The 23,614-nt window shown below is 47.2% G+C and overlaps 1 protein-coding gene across 2 annotated transcripts in view; it reads left to right on the forward strand.

Annotated features, from left to right (window-relative positions):
• Positions 1–23,614, forward strand: part of DENND4C (DENN domain containing 4C) — a 181,820-nt gene that overhangs the window by 64,486 nt on the left and 93,720 nt on the right. For both annotated transcript variants that reach the window (XM_069766158.1, XM_069766167.1), the window contains exon 3: positions 16,651–16,903. In XM_069766158.1, coding sequence (XP_069622259.1) covers positions 16,651–16,903 — 253 coding nt within the window. The remainder of the gene's footprint in view (positions 1–16,650; positions 16,904–23,614) is intronic.

The following is a 23,614-nucleotide window of genomic DNA, read 5'->3' on the forward strand; positions in this document are numbered from 1 at the left end:
GACCCCACTTCTTACCCCGAGACATAAAAAAAGCCAGGCTAGAGTTTGCCAAAACTTACCTGAAAAAGCCTAAAACGTTTTGGAAGAATGTTCTCTGGTCAGATGAGACAAAAGTAGAGCTTTTTGGGAAAGGCATCAACATACAGGAGAAAAAAAAGGCATTCAAAGAAAAGAACAGTGCCCCTACAGTCAAACATGGTGGCGGTTCCCTGATGTTTTGGAGTTGCTTTGCTGCCTCTGGACTGGACTGCTTGACCGTGTGCATGGCTTATGAAGTCTGAAGACTACCAACAAATTTTGCAGAATAATGTAGGGCCCAATGTGAGAAAGCTGGGTCTCCCTCAGAGGTCATGGGTCTTCCAGCAGGACAATGACCCAAAACACACTTCAAAAAGCACTAGAAAATGGTTTGAGAGAAAGCACTGGAGACTTCTAACGTGGCCAGCAATGAGTCCAGACCTGAATCCGATAGATCACCTGTGGAGAGATCTAAAAATGGCAGTTTGGAGAAGACACCCTTCAAATATCAGGGACCTGGAACAGTTTGCCAAAGAAGAATGGTCTAAAATTCCAGCAGAGCATTGTAAGAAACTCATTGATGGTTACCGGAAGTGTTTGGTCACAGTTATTTTGGCTAAAGGTTGTGCAACCAAGTATTAGGCTGAGATTGCCAATACTTTTGTCTGGCCCATTTTTGGAGTTTTGTGTGAAATGATCAATGTTTTGCTTTTTGCTTCATTCTCTTTTGTGTTTTTTCATTTAAGACAAATTAAATGAAGATAATAATACCAAATAATTTGTGTTTGCAATCATTTTCAGGAAGAAAATGAGTATTATCTGACAGAAATGCAGGGGTGTTAATACTTTTGGCCATGACTGTAGGTGGTGGAGTTTTAGGAGGGAGACACTTTTAGCCCAATTAATACAAATTTTGATCAAAATTGTTATTGTGAACAATTAACCGCTTAACGACCAGAGGTATTTTTGGTTTTGCATTTTCATTTTTTTGCTCCCCTTCTTCCCATGGCCACGTGAGGGCTTATTTTTTGCGGGATGAGTTGTACTTTTAGAACACCATTGGTTTTAATATATCGTGTATTGGAAAACAGGAAAAAAATTCCAAGGGCGGTGAAATTGCAAAAAAGTGCAATTCCTGAGTTTGTTTAAAAAAAAGGTGCAATTTTTTCCACCACCCATAGCATCTCCATTTTTCGTTTTCTGGTTGGGTGAGGGCTTATTTTTTTGTGCGCCGAGCTGACGTTTTTAGCGATACCATTTTGGTGCAGATGCGATCTTTTGATCACCCGTTATTGCATTTTAATGCAATGTTGCGGCAACCAAAAAAAACGTAATTCTGGCTTTTTGACTTTTTTTCTCGTTATGCCATTTAGTGATCAGGTTAATTCTTTTTTTATATTGATAGATCGGGCTAATCTTTTTTGAGCGATACCAAATGTGTGTATGTTTGATTATTTTTATTGTTTTATTTTAAATGGGACGAAAAAGGGGTGATTTCAACTGCTATATATATATATATTTTTTTTTAAACGTTTTTTTTTTTATTTTTTACTTTTGCCATTCTTCAATAGTCTCCATGGGAGACTAGAAGCTGCCATAACCCGATCAGCTTTGCTACATACAGGCGATGATCAGATTGCCTATATGTAGCAGAATTGCTCACTTGCTGTGAGCGCCAACCACCTGGCGGCGGTCATAGCGATCTGGCAGTGACAACCATAGAGGTCTGCTGGAGACCTCTGGTTGTCATGCCAACCCATTGGCGACCCACGGTCATGTGACATGATGCGCAGGATTTCCGGTGCGCTTGCCGGAAGCCCGTGTTAACTGCCGCTGTCAAGAGTTTGACAGCGGAATTTAACTAGTTAACAGCTGCGGGTGGATCGCGATTCCACCCGTGGCTGTTAGAGGCACAAGTCAGCTGTTCAAAACAGCTGAAATGTGCCGGAAAAGATTTGGGCTCAGAGGGAGGGAGTCCGACATTGACGTAATATTACGCCCGATGTCGAAATGGGGTTAAACAAGTTAAAGATGAAATGATCTCTGAAAGGCTTAAAGTTAAAGATTACACATTTCCTTTGTGTTTCAAGCAAAAAAATTATATGTATACAGTATATATTTTCATATTTTACATTGCTCTTATGGAGATTTCTGTGCTTAGATAACTCTGACCAAGGTTTCAGATTTTAATTAGCCTGCTAGGGTTCTGGCTTGTTCACTGTCATCTTTTGGAAAGGCCAGGTGATGCAAATTTCTCAGTTTTATAAAAACCCAGCCTCCTCTAAACTTGTGCCAAAGAACTGCTGCCTTGCACTCTGAAAATGAAAATGGTGGAGGAACATAAAGCAGGAGAAAGCTATAAGAAAATAAAAAAAGTGTTTTCAAGTTGCCCTTTCCTGAGTTCAAAATGTAATTAAGAAATGGCATTTAACAGGAACAGTCGAGGTCAAGATAAGGTCTGGAACACCAAGCAAAATTTCAGTGAGAGCTGCTTGTAGGATTGCCAGAGGGGCAAATCGGAACACCCGCTTGACTGAAAAAGACCTTCAGTAAGAATTAGCAGACTCTGGACTTGTGGTACATTGTTCTATTGTTCAGAGACACATGCACAAATATGACCATCATGGAAGCGTCCTCAGAAGAAAACCTCTCCTGCACCATAAAATTCCGATCCGGAAGTATGCAAAAGAACATCTAAACAAGCATGATGCATTTTGAGAACAAGTCCCGTGGACCAATGAGGTTAAATTAGAACTCTTTTAGCCATAATGATCAAAGTTGTGTGGAGAAAAAAAGGCACAGAATTTCAGGAAAAAAACATTTCACTAACCATTAAGCATGGGAGTGGATCAATCATGCTTTGTGGTTGTGTTGCAGCCAATGGCATGGGGAACATTCCATGGGTAGAGGGAATAATGGATTCCATGAAATTTCAACAAATTCTTGATGCAAACATAACACAATCTGTAAAAAAGCTGAAGTTGAAATGAAGATTGCTTCTACAAATTGATGATCCTAATCACACATCAAAATCCACAGTAGACTACCTCAAAAGGCGCGAGCTGAAGGTTTTGCAGTAGCCCTCAGTCACCTGATCTGAACATCATTGAAAATCTGTGGCTAGACCTCAAAATAGCGGTTAAGGCTTCTTTCACACTTCCGTCTTCCAAATCTGCACAGGATCCATCAAGACATTGAAATGACGGATCCTGTGTAGATTGTGGCAAACCTGTGCACTGGGCCCGTCTTTCTGACGAACCCGTCGAGGCTATGTGCATACACAGCACAAACCAGGTTAAAAAAAAAAAATGCAGTATTCTCACCTACCGGCGTTCCCGCGCAGCGATGCCCTGTAGCTAGCGTTCCTAGTTATACATTGCGAAATCTCGCGAGAAGTCACCTTCTCGCGAGATTTCGCAATGTATTACTAGGAAGTAACGCTAGCTGCCGGGGCATCGGTGATGCTGCGCGGGAACACCGGTAGGTGAGAATATTGCGATTTTTTTTTTTTTTTTTTTACATTATATCTTGTTACAATTGATGCTGCATAGGCAGCCATAGGCTCAGTTTGAAAAGACAGGACCCGTCGCTGGATTCCTGCTTTTCACAGGCAGCGACGCATCCTGCGCCCATAGGCTTCCATTGTAGCTAGTGACGGGCAGCGTAGGATGTGTCGCTGACCGACTTTCCGACGTGCAGAAAAAACGTTCCTCTGAACGTTTTCTCTGCCTGACGGACCGTTTTTTTATGCCGGATCCAGTGAAAGACAGATGAAACGAATAATAATAATAATAATCTTTATTTATATAGCACCATCATATTCAGCAGCGCTTTACAGTTTAACAGCTTCAAACACAACATTCATAAGTAACAACGTTAACAATACAATAAAGCAGCACAAGACGACCCTGGTCGTGAGAGCTTACAATCTACAATGAGGTGGGGGAGATACAAAGTACAGGTGTGTATTTACAATGATGTATTTACAATGATGGTCCAGCCATCTTCAGGGAGGGGGGATAGATGGAAGTAGTGAATGGGCTACACACAAAATAACTGATTAGGGAACATGATAGGCCGCTCTGAACAAATGTGTTTTGAGGGAGCACCTAAAACTATGCATATTGTGGGTGGTCCTAATTTCTTGGGGTAGAGCATTCCAGAGGATTCGTGCAGCATGAGAGAAGTCTTGTAGTCGGGAGTGGGAGGTACGGATTAGTGCACAGGTTAGTCGAAAGTCATTTGCAGAGCGCAGAGGTCGGTTAGGCCGATAGACAGAAATGAGGGAGGAGATGTAAGAGGGTGCCGCACTGTGAAGATCTTTGTGGGTGAGAACAAGTACTTTGAATTGTATCCTGTAATGAATGGGCAGCCAGTGTAATGACTGGTGAAGAGCGGACGCGTTTGAGTAACGATTAGCTAGGTAGACGACCCTGGCTGCTGCATTAAGGATAGACTGCAGAGGGGAAAGTCGAGTGAGGGTGAGGCCAATTAATAGAGTGTTGCAGTACTCCAGGTGGGAGTGGATCAGGGCGACAGTGAGGTTTTTTTTGTTTCTATAGTGAGAAAAGGGCGGATTCAAGAGATGTTCTTTAGGTGTAAGCGGCATGAGCGGGCAAGAGATTGTATATGAGATGTGAAGGAGAGATCGGAGTCAAACAGAACACCCAGACAGCACGCCTGCTGCTGGGGTGTTATTATGGTGCCATCCACGGAAAGAGAAACGTCAGGTTTAGGGAGGTTAGTAGATGGTGGGAGCAGAAGTTGTTCAGTTTTGGAGAGGTTGAGTTTCAGATAGAGAGCGGACATGATGTCGGAGACTGCGGACAGACAGTCAGTGGTGTTCTGTAGTACAGCAGAAGTAAGGCCAGGTGATGACGTGTATAGTTGTGTGTTGTCGGCATAAAGATGGTACTGAAAGCCAAATCTGGTGATGGTCTGTCCAATTGGGGCCGTGTAGAGGGAGAAGAGAAGGGGGCCAAGGACTGAGCCCTGGGGTACCCCGACAGTGAGAGGAAGAGGAGATGAAGTGGAGCCAGAGAACAGAACACTAAAGGAGCGGTCAGAAAGATTGGAGGAGAACCAGGAGAGGGCAGTGTCCTTAATGCCAAGTGACTGGAGCCTACAGAGTAAGAGAGGGTGGTCAAGAGTGTCGAAAGCTGCAGAAAGATTGAGAAGAATGAGCAGAGAGTGATCACCGTTACATTTTGATGTCAGAAGGTCGTTGGTCACTTTGAGTGCAGTTTCTGTCGAGTGTAGGGGGCGGAAGCCGGACTGTGAAGGGTCTAGGAGGGAGTGAATGGAGAGGTAACTGGTAAGGTGGGAGTAGACTAGGCGCTCCAAGAGTTTAGAGATGAAGGGGAGATTGGAGACCGGTCTGTAGTTGTTTGTGCAGGATGGGGCGAGGGTGGGTTTCTTTAGTAACAGAGTAATATTGTTTGAAGGAGGATGGGAAAATGCCTGAGGAGAGTGAGAGATTAAAGATTGTAGTTAGGTGAGTAGTGATGACAGGAGACAGAGACTGGAGGAGATGAGAGGGAATGGGGTCGGTAGTGCATGTAGTCGGACGAGAAGAAGAGAGGAGCCTGGAGACTTCTTCTGTGATGGGATCAAATGCGGAGAGTGAGCCAGGGGAGATGCAGGGCTGTTTTACTCTGTGTTTGGAGGTTCTGAGGGTGAGGGGAGCTACTTGGTCAAGGGTGCTTCTAAAAGTGTCATTGTAGTGATGTACCGCCAGATCAGGACAGGAAAAAGAGGAGATTGGGGACAGTGATGAGTGTAAGGAGTCTGAAAGTGTATGAGGGTTAATGGCTTGTAGATTTATTACTGAATGGTAGGTAGGAGGGTGCTGGGGTGAGCAAGGATTTGTGAGCATGAAGGAGAGAATGTTGTCTTCAGAGAGGGGAAGCGGTTAGTTATTTAGGTAGGAGATTGAACACAGCCGGACAAAGACCAGGTCAAGGGTGTTACCGTCCTTGTGTGTCTCAGAGGTTAAGAGCTGTGAGAGGCCGAGCAAAGTGGTTAGTGATAGAGGCTGGGATGCAGATGTGGAAGTGGGGCTGTTTATGGGGATGTTGAAGTCTTCCAGGATAAGGTTTGGGAGTTCTGAGGACATGAAGTGCGGCAGCTAGGCAGAGAGATGGTCCAAGAAGTGGGTGAGGGAGCCTGGGGGCCGGTATATGACCGCTACTCTGAGGGAGAGGGAACGGAAGAGCCTGATGGTGTGGACCTCAAAAGAATGGAATGAGAGTGATGGAGTTGGTGGGATGACCTGGAAGGTGCATTGTGGGGAGAAGAGTATGCCGACTCCGCCACCAGGTCTGTTTGTGGGCCTCGGGGAATGGGAGAATTGTAGGCCACCATGGGAAATGGCAGCAGGGGAGACCGTGTCAGAATCCTGGATCCAGGTTTCAGTGAGTGCCAAAAGATTTAGAGAGTTGTTCAGAAAGTAGTTGTGCAGGAAAGGAAGCTTGTTACATACAGACTGTGGATTCCAAAGGGCACAATTAAAAGGAGGAGATGAGGGAGTGCAAGTAATATTAATAAGGTTGGAATGGTTTTGATGTGTGGTAGGGTAGCAGTTGAGGTTGTGGGATGGTGGACCAGGTTTGGGGGAGATGTCTCCCAAAATCAGTAGGAGTAGGAAGATAAAAAGCAAGACGTTTTTGGAATTGTAAGGCTGGGTTCACATTGCGTTGGGCACGTCCGTTAGATGGACTACGTTACACCGCGGCATTAACGCGGTGTAACGTAGTCCGTTAACACCGCCATTGAGTCCAATGTCAGACGCATCGCTAGCGCACGCCCACAATAGGCGTGCGCTAGTGATGTGCCGTCATTGAGTGACAGCCCCCGAGACGTGGGCTGCAGCGTTTCCGGGTCAGTCACCGCTAGCGCAGATAGACCTAGCAGATGCTCTATCTGCGCTAGCGTGCTGCCATAACGGCACTTGCGTTAACAGCAGCCCGTTAATGTATGTGTTGAACGGGCTGCTATTAATGCAATGTGAACCCAGCCTAAGAAGTTTTTTTTCGTGCAGTGTGTTTTGGCAAGATGGACTGAGGTTTTTCAGTAAGGTGAGGAGTGCATGGGAGCTGTACATGGGAGAGTGTAGGAGAGAGGAGCTGATGTATGAGAGTCCTGATGGAGGGGGATTGGGCGGTGGATGTGGATTGCAAAGGAACATAGGAGGATAGGAATAAAGCACATGGATAGAAGGGAGAGCAGAGTGTGGGTTACCTGACTCCTGCCCTGACTAACTGCCATGGAATAACTGCTATAACTTGATGCTTAGCTAATGCGATGCTTTGCTGAATGCGTGCTGTTACAGAACCCCCAACACCAAGAATATGTTATGCAGTATATATTATGTATAATAGGTTCCATGTGAAATGCATCAGTCCACAGGCTGCGCCCCTGGGCAGAGGGGACACGATATTCCACTTTTGTCCTCCCCCACCTTTGTAATTCCCACAGTAAATATCAGCAGGCTCCGGCCCACTGCGGCTATTGTAATGTATGTCTGGCCTGCTTTTTCTATTGGCCTGTCCTGTGTATCTGTGTTATATATTCTGTGTGCTGAGAATAAAGTGTGTTCTTTTAGACTGGAAATACGTGGAGTAGCAGTCAGCTTTTATATGCTCTCACGTAATCAAGGAATTCCAGCCAGCGTCCTTCATTCAGAATCCAGCAAAAGCAGAGTGGACCTCCTGAAACACGGGGTGGTACTGAAAGAGGTACCCCAACTTGGTAGACCCCGTTACACTGGTGGCAGACAGTGGGATGTGATATCCCTTCTACAGGAGGAAGGGAATGAATGGAAGACAACTACCAGAAGTTAAAGAGGACTACATTAAAAGATCTGGTGGAAGCCCGAGGGTTAATCGCCAGCAACAAAACAAAAGCGGATTTGATAGCAGCCATCATGGAACACGACAGTGCAGCGCCCCCCAATGTGAACGTAGAGGAGACTGAATTCCAGAGGGAGGTAAAGAACAGACTGGCGTTCTATGGCCCAAACCCTGCAGTAGAGATCATACGAGAGGTGATGGCTGATGTGCGTACTGATCTGAAGGAAAAGATGGCCGAGCGGACCAGGATAGAGCTAGCCAAGATGGAGATGGCAGAGCGGACCAAAGTGGAGCTGGCCAAGATGGAGATGGCAGAGCGGAGAGAGGAGAGTCAGCGAGCAAGGGGAGCTCTGGCCTCCGCCCAGGTACCTTCAACAGTAAGCCACAAAAAGATCCAGTATAATGCCTTCCGACAGTTGGGGGAGGCAGAGGAAGGCATTGATGGCTTTCTGCAGGACTTTTGAGCGGCAGTGTGCCCTTCATCAAGTGAAGCCGGAGGAACGGGTTCAGATTCTGGCCAGCAAGCTGACAGGCCGGGCAGCGGACGCCTATCGCACGGTACCTGATGAGGACTGTATGGACTATGAGCGGATCAAAGAAGTGATCTTAGCCCGGTATGCGCTGACACCAGAGGCATACCACCAAAAGTTCCGCGGACTTATAAAACGAGTAACCGATACCCACGCTGAATGGGCCTGTAAATTACGGCGGTCACTGCTACAGTGGGTACAAGGGAGCCAAGCAACCACTAAGGAGGACGTCCTCCAGCTCTTCTTGTTAGAATGATTCTTTAATGGACTAAACCCCGAGACACAGGAATTGCTTCAGGACAGGCGGCCAATGACTCTTGAGGAAGCCGCTCGTCTGGCCGATGAACATCATGACGCCAGGAGGCCTCAGTTGTCCGGATCAAAGATGGTCACTAGGGGTCCGCCCATGGACCTGGAGGGCCCCAAACCACCGAAGATTGTAGGGGGACCAGCTAGAAACCCTGCCTACCACAGTTCCCCTGGGGCGCGATGCCACACCTGCCGTCAGCTGGGCCACCTGCAAAGACAATGTCCCAACCGGACTCAGCATACCCAGTGGCCAAAGGCGGGAACAGCTACCTTCCATCGGGCCGCTGTACACTGCTACCAAGGCGAAGCTGACCCGGCATTGGGGGCTACAACTAACCAAGGGGTGAAAGACATGGAGGAAGTGCTGCATGAAGTAGACCCCGTGCAGGCAGCCCGGGCAGATAATCGACAACAGCATCGACAGGTCGTGTGGGTTAATGGGAAACGCATGCAGGGACTAAGATTCCGGAGCAACTTTGACCCTTGTGAAGCCTCATCTCGTCCGGGACCAAGAGAAGACGGACCCGACAGTGGCAGTCCGTGTAGCAGGGGGAGCCATACATCGACTGCCCACTGCCAGGATTCACCTGAACTGGGGAGTTGGGGATGGCCTTGTTAAGGTCGGCTTGATGGAGGATTTGCCTGCAGACGTTTTGCTGGGAAATGACTTGGGGCCCATGTTGTCTGCCTTCTCGGTTGCCCCTCTGGCTGAGACATATCCTGTGAGCACCCGTAGACAAGCTTGAGCTGCGGAGGCGGAATCACACTCAGAGGAGGCCCAGGTAAGACATCCCAGCCCTACACGTATTCCCATAGCCAGACACATTTCTTGGGCCACCCCAGATGAATTTAAGAGGGAGTTACTTGAGGATCCTTCATTGGAGGGATATCGGGGGAAGGCACAGGAGGAGAGAGGGGTACTGGAAGGGGAACAGTTTATATGGAAGCAGGGACTCCTCTACCGGATCACAGAGCAGCACCACACAGGGACGAGCCCCACTATCAAATGACAGCTGGTAGTTCCCAAGAAGTATAGGCAGGAGTTACTGCGAATCTCTCATGACATACCCTTGGCCGGGCACTTCGGCGTCAGTCGCACCAGGCATCGTCTGACACAACTTCTTTTGGCCGGGGGTAACCTATGATGTTCGTCAATACTGCCAGACCTGTGACAGTTGCCAGCGCATTGGCAAGAGGGGAGATCGATGCACGGCCAAATTACGCCCCCTCCCCATTGTTGAGGAACCATTTAGCCGAGTAGTGGTCGATCTGATAGGGCCGTTAGCCAAACCCAGTCCGTCAGGGAAAAGGTATATATTGACAGTGGTAGATTATGCCACACGATATCCAGAGGCGGTTGCGTTACCTAACATACTGGTAGAGACGGTGGCGGCCGCCCTGCTCCAGGTTTTCTCACGGGTTGGATTTCCCCGGGAGATTATCTCAGACCAGGGTACCCAGTTTACAGCAGAGGTGACCAACTGTGAAAGTCCATTAGAAGTGCCCCGTACCACCCGCAAACCAATGGGATGTGTGAACGCTTTAACGGGACATTAAAACAACTCATTGGGACTTTTACCAGGACCTACAGGGACTGGGAGAAATTCTTGCCTCACCTCCTGTTTGCCTATCGAGAGGTGCCCCAAGAATCCACGGGGTTCTCCCCATTCGAACTGGTATACGGGAGACGGGTAAGGGGACCCCTAGACTTAGTGCTAGAACACTGGGAAGGGGAGGGCATCATAGAAGGGGTACCTATTGTACCCTATGTGCTGGAATTCCGGGACCGCCTACAGGAGCTGACCCAGGCTGTACGTGGGAACATGCAGGTGGCCCAGCGGCGCCAGCACGTATGGTACGATCGGAGGGCCAGAGAGCGCACCTTGGAAATAAGGCAGAAGGTCCTGGTGTTAGAGCCCGCTAGGCAGAACAAGTTCCAAGCTGCATGGCAGGGGCCCTACCAGGTAGTGGGGAAAATAGCCGACACCACCTATAATGTCGCCGATTGTGACGACCCCAGGGTTATCCGCATGTTCCACGTGAATATGCTGAAGCCCTATCGGGAGCGCCCTGAAGAGGTAGTGGCCATCTGTGCAGCTGAAGCAGAGGATTTAGCCAGACTTCCCTTGCATGATGTCTTAGGGGAGAGGACTCAGTCTAAAACATGGGACCAGGTACACTGGGGTGAAGACTTAGGTCTCCGGGAGAGACAGCAGGCGGAGGAGTTGTTGAGGCAGCGACAGAGGATGTTTTCGGGGAAACCCGGGTACACTCACCTGGCACAACGCAAGGTTGAGACCCAGGGTCAGACCCCCCTGCGACAACTCCCCTTCCGCTTCCCTGAGTCTGTACGAGAAGGGATGCGACAAGAGATACAAGAGATGTTGCGTTTAGGGGTCATTGAAGAGTCAGATAGTCCCTGGGCATCCCCCGTAGTGTTAGTTCCCAAGAAGGATGGGACTACACGGTTTTGTGTAGACCAGGGGTCCCCAACTCCAGTCCTCAAGGCCCACCAACATGTCATGTTTTCAGGATTTCCTTAGTCTTGCCCAGGTAATAATTGCATCACCTGTGCAATGCAAAGGAAATCCTGAAAACATGACCTGTTGGTGGGCCTTGAGGACTGGAGTTGGGGACCCCTGGTGTAGACTATCGTAAGCTCAATGAGAAAACAGTGACGGATGCGTATCCCATGCCGCGTGTGAATGACTTGTTAGATCGGCTGGCAGGGGCAAAGTATTTGACCACCATCGATCTATGCAAAGGCTACTGGCAGATTCCCCTTAGTCCTGATGCTATTCCCTAGTCGGCATTTGTCACCCGTTTGGCTTATTCCAGTTTCGAGTTATGCCATTCGGGATGAAGACTGTCCCGGCGACCTTCCAGAGGCTGGCTGACCGGCTTCTGGATGGTCTCCAGGACTATGCGTGTGCCTACCTGGATGACATCGCCATCTACAGCGCGACATGTGAAGAGCATCTAAATCACCTAGAGACAGTATTAGACAGGATCCACAAGGCCGGAATCACCCTGAACCCAAACAAGTGTCACGTGGGCAAAGCAGAGGTTCAGTATTTAGGGCATTGGGTGGGTAGTGGAAAACAGAGACCAGAGCCAGCCAAGATTGAGGCCATAGCCAAATGGCCCACCCCACGCACTAAAGCCCAGGTCATGGCATTTCTAGGGACAGCGGGGTATTATAGGAAATTTGTTCCCAATTACAGCAGCGTGGCCAAGCCCCTCACTGATCTGACCCGTAAGAACCAACCCCGCCAGGTAACCTGGACCCCAGAGTGTGAGGAAGCCTTCCGCCAGCTAAAGGACGCTCTCACCAATACCCCTGTATTGGCCGCACCCGATCCAACTAAACGTTTCCTTGTTCACACAGACGCTTCTATGTTTGGATTGGGGGCAGTACTAAGCCAAGTCGGGCCGGACGGCCAAGAACACCCGGTAGCTTACCTGAGTCGGAAACTACTGCCCCGTGAAGTGAGCTATGCGGCCATCGAGAAGGAGTGCCTGGCAATAGTATGGGCACTCAAAAAGTTACAACCATATTTGTATGGACGACCGTTTTCCCTCCTAACGGACCATAATCCCCTAGTCTGGCTTAATCGGGTCTCCGGAGACAACGTCAGATTACTGCGGTGGAGTTTAGCCCTACAACCTCTGGACTTCACCATCCACTACAGACCCGGCAAACAAAACGGTAATGTCGATGGACTAAGTCGACAAACGGAACTTGTACCAACCCCATAAACTTCGGTCATCCCCAAACCGATCCGTTAAGGATCAGACTGTGTATGCCGATCGCGTCGCTGAAAAGGGGAGCCATGTTACAGAACCCCCAACACCAAGAATGTTATGCAGTATATATTATGTATAATAGGTTCCATGTGAAGTGCATCAGTCCACAGGCTGCGCCCCTGGGCAGAGGGGACACGATATTCCCTTTTTGTCCTCCCCCACCTTTGTAATTCCCACAGTAAATATCAGCAGGCTCCGGCCCCCTGCGGCTATTGTAATGTATGTCTGGCCTGCTTTTTCTATTGGCCTGTCCTGTGTATCTGTGTTATATATTCTGTGTGCTGTGAATAAAGTGTGTTCTTTTAGACTGGAAATACGTGGAGTAGCAGTCAGCTTTTATATGCTCTCACGTAATCGAGGAATTCCAGCCAGCGTCCTTCATTCAGAATCCAGCAAAAGCAGAGTGGACCTCCTGAAACATGGGGTGGTACTGAAAGAGGTACCCCAGCTTGGTAGACCCCGTTACACGTGCGACCCCACACATGCATGCACCCCTAAGAATAAATCTAAATTTATAGGCCCCCAGTGCAGGGAGAGGACAGCGCGGGGGGGGGGGGGGTGTTATGGGAGCTGGTTAGTTATCAATTAGGGACAGCTGATTAACACATCCTGGTGTGGATAGATGATCAAAGATGCAGTCCTGATAACATCTCTATACTAACACCTCTTCTGTGATAAGCATCTACAGAGACCCCCCCCCCCCCCCTGGAGCTACAACAGTGAGTACTGAAAACCATGTAACTGATGATGAATTCTAGCACAGGAGTTGAATGACATGAAATTACCATTCAGGGTGCTTGCTGACACACAGAAAATCATTGCAAAATACAGAGATATTCAGGATCCAGGGAGAGCTGGGGATATTCACTGCATACCATTCAGGGTGCTTGCTGACACAGAAAATCATTGCAAAATACAGAGACATTCAGGATCCAGGGAGAGCTGGGGATATTCACTGCATACCTGTGTGAGGAGAGGAGATGGATATTAGTTCTTTGCCATGGAATAACTGCTATAACTTGATGCTTAGCTAATGCGAACGGATGGCCATCCATCGCCATCCGTCGATAATACAAGTCTATGAGAAAATGCAGGATCCTGCAAATTTTTTTGCAGGATCCTGCATTCTCAAAAATCGACGGATTGTGATGGGAGCTGAAAGACGGAATTGTGAAAGAGGCCTAAGACGACCCAGGAATCTCACAGAACTGGATGAATTTTCCAAGGAAGAATGGATGAAGATGCCTCAAACAAGAATTGAAACATCCTTGGCTGGCTGCAAAAAGTGTTTATAAGCTGTAATTCTTGCAAAACGAGGGTGCCACTATGCACTAATTTTGCATCGGCCTATTTTCTTTTTCCTCAGTGAGGGATCTGCCAGTGGCGGATTATAATGAGGTCAATCTGGGCGGGTAGCCCAGGGACCATATGTGTGGGGGGGGCCCTGGGCTACCGCTCAGATTGACCTCGGCCGCCATCAGGGCATTAATGCCTTGACTGGCGCATGGGCCCGGTGGGCAGAGGGGGCCCGCTTCGGGCCCCGTCTCATCTGCTCACAGGGCCCCCCCTACAGGCGCTGCGGCAGTAAGGCTATTGACGTGCGGGCCCACACGTTAATAGTTAACAGCCGCCAGCCAATCGGAGACTGGCAGCTGACGAGTGCCGCAGCGTGCACTTCGCTGGCGTCTGACGTCATTGTCAGCCGCCGGTGATTGTGCGCTTCACCTGAGTGGAGGGAGGAAGCTTCGCCCGCCACAGGAGCGCGGCTTGGTAAGTAAGAACTCGTGTTTAGTTTTTTTTGTTTGTTTGTTTTTGAGAGCGGTGATCCCGGGGCAGAATGCTGGACACGCTGGGGGCAGAAATGCTGGACAAGCTGGGGGCAATATGCTGGAGACACTGGGGGAAATATGCTGGAGACACTGGGGGCATTATGCTGGAGACACTGGGGGCATTATGCTGGAGACACTGGGGGCAATATGCTGGAGACACTGGGGGCAATATGCTGGAGACACTGGGGGCAATATGCTGGAGACACTGGGGGCAGGATGCTGGACACACTGGGGGCAATATGCTGGACACACTGGGGTAGATTGCTGGACACACTGGGGTAGATTGCTGGACACACTGGGGGCAGAGATGCTTGACACACTGGGGGCAGAGATGCTTGACACACTGGGGGCAGAGATGCTTGACACTGGGGGCAGAGATGCTTGACACTGGGGGCAGAGATGCTTGACACTGGGGGCAGAGATGCTTGACACTGGGGGCAGAGATGCTTGACACTGGGGGCAGAGATGCTTGACACTGGGGGCAGAGATGCTTGACACTGGGGGCAGAGATGCTTGACACTGGGGGCAGAGATGCTTGACACTGGGGGCAGAGATGCTTGACACTGGGGGCAGAGATGCTTGACACTGGGGGCAGAGATGCTTAACACTGGGGGCAGAGATGCTTGACACTGGGGGCAGAGATGCTTGACACTGGGGGCAGAGATGCTTGACACTGGGGGCAGAGATGCTTGACACAAAGGGGCAGAGATGCTGGACACACTGGGGGCAGAGATGCTGGACACACTGGGGGCAGGACTGGAGACATGGGCAGAATGTAGGTACGGGGCATGATTGGAGACACGGGGCAGAATGAAAGACATGGGGCAGGATTGGAGACAGATCGTGCAGGATCATGGGGCAGGATGGATACGATGGAGACTGATGGGGCAGGATGGGGAGATCATATGGGGCAGAATGGATACTCATGAGGGCAGGATGGGAGAACATATGGCTGGAGTCAGGAATGAGATACACGGGGCCAGGATGGGGGATATTATTATTACCATGGGGGCTAATTAAGGGATATTATTACTGCACTGATGTATTTATTATATTTTTTGAGGACACTGTTTTAAATGGGAGAGGTGGTCCTGTTACTTTGTAGAGTGACACTGTCACCTCTTTTTCTTCATGTGGGGTAATGTAGAAGTTGGGAAAAATTAAGTATTATGTTCTACAAGCGGAGCTCGAGATAACTGTTATTTCCTGCAGAGACGAGTCCTGGCTGATTGAAGTGATGGTGGTCTGTGCTTGATGAAAGATGAAGGACTTCACCTAGAGACGTCACTGGTGAGTCAGTGTTACCTATACACAGACACTATACACTGTATACTATATACTGAACTGAAGAGTAAATTGACTAGATCAATGGATGTTTGACAGGTTATAGTTTCACTCAGCAACTATTTTTCTGGAATAATCTGGTTCAGGTATATGATGACCCCGTCACATGAGCGGGGGGCCCACAGTGTCTGAACAGCCCGGGGCCCTGGCTACCCTTAATCCACCCCTGTCTGTGGCAGATGCAGTTCTGGTAGAGAAGCCAAAGAGCACTGCTTCTTTGGAAATGTAGTCTACAGGCACAGAGGGGAGATCACAAGGATGACTGTAGGGGAGCGAAAAGGAAGGAAATAAAGGTCGCATTATGGAGGACTCAATACATGGATAGCCAGATCAGTTTTATTTTGTGCTTGTAAAAACTCTTTCACATCCACATCCTTTGATGTTTCATGTTTTCAATCTATGCATAACCAGTTTCTAATAAACTAAATTTCAATTGATTGTGTATGGTCATGACTTGGTTATGTCTTTTAAATGATAAAATGGGCCTGAAGTATGTACAGTTAAGTAGCATGATCTCCATGTTTCAGAAAATAAGTTTTTGCTCACTAGTAATATTAGAGACCATGAGTATCTGTTAAGTTTTCGTCATTTGTCTCCACTTCTCACCTGAAATGTTCTTCAGCAATTTGTAACAGAAGCGTCTATCAGGCCCAAGGGTTGTTGCACTTTCCTCAGATTTCTAAACAAGAGAATTGCAAGGTGTTTTTTTTTTTTTTAAATCAGATGCAGGTACATTGGAACTTAAAGTGGATATGTTTTTCTTTCTTTTTTTCTATTGAGAGTCCAAGTCTAGGGAACAATGCTTCTTTGAATAGTATGTATGAACAATGTCCTAAACTGTATGCAAAACAAACACTTGCTAGATCGCTGCCCTCTCTTCGGTGTTGACTTGTTACCTTGGTTATTTGTATTTCATTAATATTTGTTCTGCATTACATATCTTTACTTTTTCTCATTTTTCAGAGTGCTGTATGAAGGAAAAGAACGCCTTATGTCTGGCTGTGAAACCATTCAAGCAACTCCATATGGACGCTGTGCTAATGTCAATAATAGCTCAACCAGCTCGTCACGAATATTCATCACTTATCGCCGGGCCTCATTAGACCGCACTCAAAACTCTTTAGCAGTTACAGACATATGTGTGATCATCACCAACAAGGGAGAAACTCCACCTCACACCTTCTGTAAGATTGACAAGAACCTTAACACTGGAGTGGTAAGAAGACCAATACAATTACTGTGCCATGTACCTGTCATCAGTTCATCTTTATAACTTGAAATGCACATGTCCAAATCCTATCTACTATATAATTGTCTAAGGGTCACTTCTGTCTCTCTGTCTGTCACGGATATTCATTGGTCGCGGCCTCTGTCTGTCATGGAATCCAAGTCGCTGATTGGTCTCGCCAACTGCTTGTCATGGCTGCCGCGACCAATCAGCGACGGGCACAGTCCGGCGGAAAAATGGCCGCTCCTTCCTCCCCGCAGTCAGTGCCCGCTCCGTACTCCCCTCCAGTCAGCGCTCACACAGGGTTAATGGCAGCGTTGACCGCGGTGTAACGCACTCGGTTAACGCTGCTATTAACCCTGTGTGACCAACTTTTTACTATTCATGCTGCCTATGCAGCATGAATAGTAAAAAGATCTAATGTTAAAAATAATTTTTAAAAAATGGTTACATACTCACCTTCCGGAGCCCCCGGATCGAAGCAGCCGGTCACCGATGCTCCTCGCGACGCCCCGGTGACTGCTCCATGCATTGCGGTCTCGCGAGATAATGACGTGCGGTCTCGCGAGACCACTATGTCATCATCTCGCGAGACCGCAATGCACTCTTCAGACCGGAGCGCGCGATGAGCATCAGTAACCGGCCGCTTCGATCCGGGGGCTCCGGAAGGTGAGTATGTAACTATTTTTTATTTTAATTCTTTTTTTTTAACAGGGATATGGTGCATACTACGTGACTGGCCAATATACTACGTGACTGGCCAATATACTACGTGACTGGCCAATATACTACGTGACTGGCCAATATACTACGTGACTGGCCAATATACTACGTGACTGGCCAATATACTACGTGACTGGCCAATATACTACGTGACTGGCCAATATACTACGTGACTGGCCAATATACTACGTGACTGGCCAATATACTACGTGACTGGCCAATATACTACGTGACTGGCCAATATACTATGTGGCTCTGCTGTTTACTACGTGACTGGCCAATATACTACGTGACTGGCCAATATACTACGTGACTGGCCAATATACTACGTGACTGGCCAATATACTACGTGACTGGCCAATATACTACGTGACTGGCCAATATACTACGTGACTGGCCAATATACTACGTGACTGGCCAATATACTACGTGACTGGCCAATATACTACGTGACTGGCCAATATACTACGTGACTGGCCAATATACTACGTGACTGGCCAATATACTACGTGACTGGCCAATATACTATGTGGCTCTGCTGTTTACTACGTGACTGGCCAATATACTACGTGACTGGCCAATATACTACGTGACTGGCCAATATACTACGTGACTGGCCAATATACTACGTGACTGGCCAATATACTACGTGACTGGCCAATATACTACGTGACTGGCCAATATACTACGTGACTGGCCAATATACTACGTGACTGGCCAATATACTACGTGACTGGCCAATATACTATGTGGCTCTGCTGTTTACTACGTGACTGGGCAATATACTACGTGGCTGGGCAATATACTACGTGGCTGGGCAATATACTACGTGGCTGGGCAATATACTACGTGGCTGGGCAATATACTATGTGGCTGGGCAATATACCACGTGGTTGGGCAATATACCACGTGGCTGGGCAATATACCACGTGGCTGGGCAATATACCACGTGGCTGGGCAATATACCACGTGTCTGGGCAGCATACCACGTGGCTGGGCAGCATACTACGTGGCTGGGCAGCATACCACGTGGCTGGGCAGCATACCACGTGGCTGGGCAAGATACTACGTGGAATGCATATTCTAGAATACCCAATGCGTTAGAATCCGGCCACCATCTAGTCTATACTATATTCAGAATGTAGCAAAACAAAACTTGTAGATAAAGCCAATGCAATAATGAGATATCTAGTTTAATAATTTATAGAATGGAGAGATGTCCAACAAAAATGATTGCTATATTGAAGGGTTACTCCCAATATAATTTATCCAGTGGATGTGCCATGGTGCAAAATTTGGACCCGTGCTCACTTTGGATTGGTCAGATATATGGGCTCTTGTAGCTTTCTAAATCCTATAAGGACATACATGTAGCCCCCTTCCCTGTTATGTAGTAACTAGATGGTGGCCCGATTCTAACGCATTGGGTATTCTAGAATATGTATGTACTGTAGTTTATTTATGAAGATTTAAGAATAATACAAAGAATACACAGGATTTTCCAGGTAAAATATATACATGATAATTAAATTTTATTGCTCATAGAACTTAATACAGCTGAACGAAATTATTAAACAGATCATCAAAATATATAAACCATTACATGAATATCTAACTGTATTTAAATAAATCATCGGACGAAAGAAGTACATCAACACTATAATATATTTGTTAACAATATCAACCCAAAATAGTTTTGTACACCACATTGACTGACTGAACGTGTTCAGTAAACGTAAGTGAACTATGTCGCTCTGTGACTGACAGAACGTGTTCAGTAAACGTGACTGAAGTACGTGGCACTGTGACTGACAGAACTTGTCCAGTAAACGTGAGTGAACTACATCACACTGTGACTGTCAGAACTTGTCCAGTAAACGTGACTGAACTACATGGCACTGTGACTGACAGAACTTGTTTAGTAAAAGTGACTGAACTGCGTGGCACTGTGACTGACAGAACTTGTTCAGTAAGCGTGAGTGAACTATGTGGTGACCAATCAGCGACGCGGGATTTCCGTTACTGACAAACAGAATTAGACGATTATATAGTAGATGTACCCCATTCTGAGCTCCTTCCAGGCGTATATGTACCTCATGCTGGGCCCCATCCTGGTATTCATGTTCCCCATCCTGGTATACAGTGGGGAAAATAAGTATTTTGAACACTGCCGATTTTGCAAGTTTTCCCACCTGCAAAGAATGGAGAGGTCTGTAATTTTTATCATAGGTACACTTCAACTGTGAGAGACAGAATCTAAAAGTAAAGACCAGGAAATCACATTATATGATTTTTAAATAATTAAATTGCATTTTATTGCATGAAATAAGTATTTGATACAATAGAAAAGCAAAACTTAATATTTCGTGCAGAAACCGTTGTTTGCAATTACAGAGAAAAAACAAAGATTGAGCTTGGTTTGAGTTGGTATACAAGCAATACATAAACGCATGTTCCCTTTGGCCACAAAACATACAAAAACCTACAAGAAACAAGATGAGCAAAAACCCTGCTGTAACTAAATAAGTAAAAAGCTAAAGTGCATTTAAATAACAGAGTTCTTAGTAATACTGTTTTTGATCAAAAATAGCATAAAAGCCATCCCACCGCGACATAGTGACTCTGATCGGGACAGTCCTACACTGTCTAATATTAAAAACCTTACCATGTGTCAATTACACAGGTCAGACATTTCCTGTAGTTATTGACCAAGTCTGCACACACTGCAGCAGGAATTTTTGCCCACCCATCCATACAGATCTTCTCCAGATCTTTCAGGTTTCGGGGTTGTTGCTGGGCAACATTGAGTTTCAGCTCCTTCCAAAGATTTTCTATTGGGTTCAGGTCTGGAGACTGGCTAGGCCACTCCAGGACCTTGAAATGCTTCCTACGTAGCCACTCCTTAGTTTCCCTGGCTGTGTTTCGGGTTACTGTCATGCTGGAGACCCAGCCTGGACCCATCTTCAATGCTCGTACTGAGGGAAGGAGGTTGGTGGCCAAAATCTCGCGATACATGACCCCACCCATCCTTCCTTCAATACTATGCAGTCGTCCTGTCCCCTTTGCAGAAAATGCCCTCAAAGTATGTTGTTTCCCCCACCATGTTTCACGGTTGGGACGGTACTTTTGGGGTTGTACTCTTCCTACTTCTTCCTCCAAACACGAGTGGTGTTGATACCAAAAAGTTCTATTTTGGTCTCATCTGACCACATGACCTTCTCCCAAGCTTCCTCTGGTGATTAGCGAACGTCAAACAGGCCTGGACATGTGCTGACAAGAGCAGGGGGACCTTGCATGCCCTGCAAAATTTTAATCCTTGACAACGTAGTGTGTTACCAACGGTAATGATTGAGACTGTAGACCCAGCTCTCTTCAGGCAATTGACAAAGTCCTCCTGTGTGTTTCTGGGCTGATTCCTGACCTTTCTCAGAATCATCCTTACTCCAAGAGTCGAAATCCTTCATGGAGCGCCAGACGGAGGAAGATTGTCAATCATCTTGCGTTTCTTTCATTTTCTAATAATTGTGCCAACAGTTCAATTAAAGGGAACCTGTCACCCCGAAAATCGAGTATGTGCTGCGACCACCAGCATCAGGGGCTTATCTACAACATTCTGGAATGCTGTAGATAAGCCCCCGATGTATCCTGAAAGATGAGAAAAAGAGGTTAGATTATACTCACCCAGGGGCAGTCCCGCTGCGGTCCGGGTCCGATGGGCGTCACGGTCCGGTCTGTTATGATTAGGTAATTCAGAACCACAATGGACCTTGAAGTTCAGAGCACACAAAGTGACCTGACAATAACCAAAAGACATAGGACAAGCTCTGAGACGTGGGAACTCTGCTGACCGCAATCCCTAATCCTATCCAACCACACTAGAGGCAGCCGTGGATTGCGCCTAACGCTCCCTATGCAACTCGGCACAGCCTGAGAAACTAGCTAGGCCTAAGATAGAAAAATAAGCCTACCTTGCCTCAGAGAAATACCCCAAAGGAAAAGGCAGCCCCCCACATATAATGACTGAGTAGAGATGAAAATACAAACGCAGAGATGAAATAGATTTAGCAAAGTGAGGCCCAACTTACTGAACAGACCGAAGATAGGAAAGATAACTTTGCGGTCAACACAAAACCCTACAAACAACCACGCAGAGGGGCAAAAAGACCCTTCGCACCGACTAACGGTACGGAGGTGCTCCCTCTGCGTCCCAGAGCTTCCAGCAAGCAAGAAAAACCAATTTAGCAAGCTGGACAGAAAAAATAGCAAAACAAAAATAACACAAGCAAAACTTAGCTTATGCAGAGCAGACGGCCACAGGAACGATCCAGGAGGAAGCAAGACCAATACTAGAACATTGGCTGGAGGCCAGGAGCAAAGCACTAGGTGGAGTTAAATAGAGCAGCACCTAACGACTTCACCACATCACCTGAGGAAGGAAACTCAGAAGCCGCAGTACCACTCGTGACCACAGGAGGGAGCTCTGCCACAGAATTCACAACATCGGTCTGGGTCTCCTATCTTCTTACGATGACGTCCTCTTCTTGCATTCATGCTCCGGCTCCGGCGCAGGCATACTTTGTCTGCCCTGTTGCGGGCAGAGCAAAGTACTGCAGTGCGCAGGCGCCGGGAAAGGTCAGAGAGGCTCGGTGTTATTGATTGAATGTGTGGGCAGTCTTTTATACAGGTAACGAGTTCAAACAGGTGCCGTTAATACAGGTAATGAGTGCAGAGTAGGAGGGCTTCTTAAAGAAAAAAACAGGTCTGTGAGAGCCAGAATTCTTTCTCGTTGGTAGGTAATCAAATCCTTACGGAATTCATGCAATAAAATGCAATTTAATTATGTCAAAACTAGATGGAGGCCCGATGCTATTGCATCGGGAGGGCGGTAATGTCACAATGGGGGCAGGCATGCGGTGCTATTGTTGCTTAATGGCATCCTGTGATAATCTAATGACTTTCGCATCAGGGGACTCGTGCTTGACGTCTACACTTATATGCATTGTTTTTGTGCCAGCGATGCTGTTGCTCTTCAAGAGTCTCATTTGCCATTGTTGTCTTCGACGTTGTGCCTTTGCTGCTTTCCTTTCATTGGCGTACTTTTCAGGAGGAGCCATGCTGGCGTTGATATTTGCTTTTTAAAGGGGTTTTCCCACGAACAAAAGTTCATTTTAAAAATTGCCTGTGTCTGACCGTGTACCAAACATACCACAGCTCCTGGACAGGGGAGGAAGCAAAAGACAATACTGACATTACAGCAGGAGATCGCAGAGGATACATTTTGTGAGGTAAAATATTTTTTAAAAGCGGTCAGTGAAATATTTTACCTGACAAAATGAATCCACTGTGATCCCCTGCTGTAATGTCAGTATTATCTTTTGCTTCTTCCCCTGCTCAGGAGATGCGGTATGCTCCGCACATGGTCAGACACAGTCAATTTTTAAAATGAACTTTCGTTCGTGGAAAAAACTCCTTTAATGTGAGCAGCTTCCTTTTCCTGTAGACACGTTGCGCATCTACTGCCGGAATCAGCCGAATGATTCACTGCACCTGCGCATAATTCGCGCAGGCGCAGTAAATCAGACCGCTGCCATCTTTGTGCAGACAGATAGCGGCGGTCATGTTAAAACTGAGCATGCGCTCCTCCAGTACAAAGATGTCGGCGGTCAGTGAATCATTCGGCAGATCCCGGCGACGGCATGTTTGCGACTGTGTTCCACTGGTGGTACCGTGCAATAGGTTGGGCAGTTTCCATATTTAGACACCCATCACTTGTGTGTCCCAATATGGCGGTCGGTGAACTTCCTCCTCTTGCAATTCTGGGATACGGTGACATCTGCACTGAACAGGAAAGGAAATCATTACAAGGTAATTAAATAAATAAATCATACTTTGTGGTTTTCTGTTTTTTATTTTTAGATTCTGTCTCTCACAGTTGAAGAGTACCTGCAATAAAAATTACAGACCTCTCCATTCTTT

The sequence above is a fragment of the Ranitomeya imitator genome, chromosome 1, assembly GCF_032444005.1.
Source record: "Ranitomeya imitator isolate aRanImi1 chromosome 1, aRanImi1.pri, whole genome shotgun sequence".
In the NCBI taxonomy this organism is placed as follows: domain Eukaryota; kingdom Metazoa; phylum Chordata; class Amphibia; order Anura; family Dendrobatidae; genus Ranitomeya; species Ranitomeya imitator.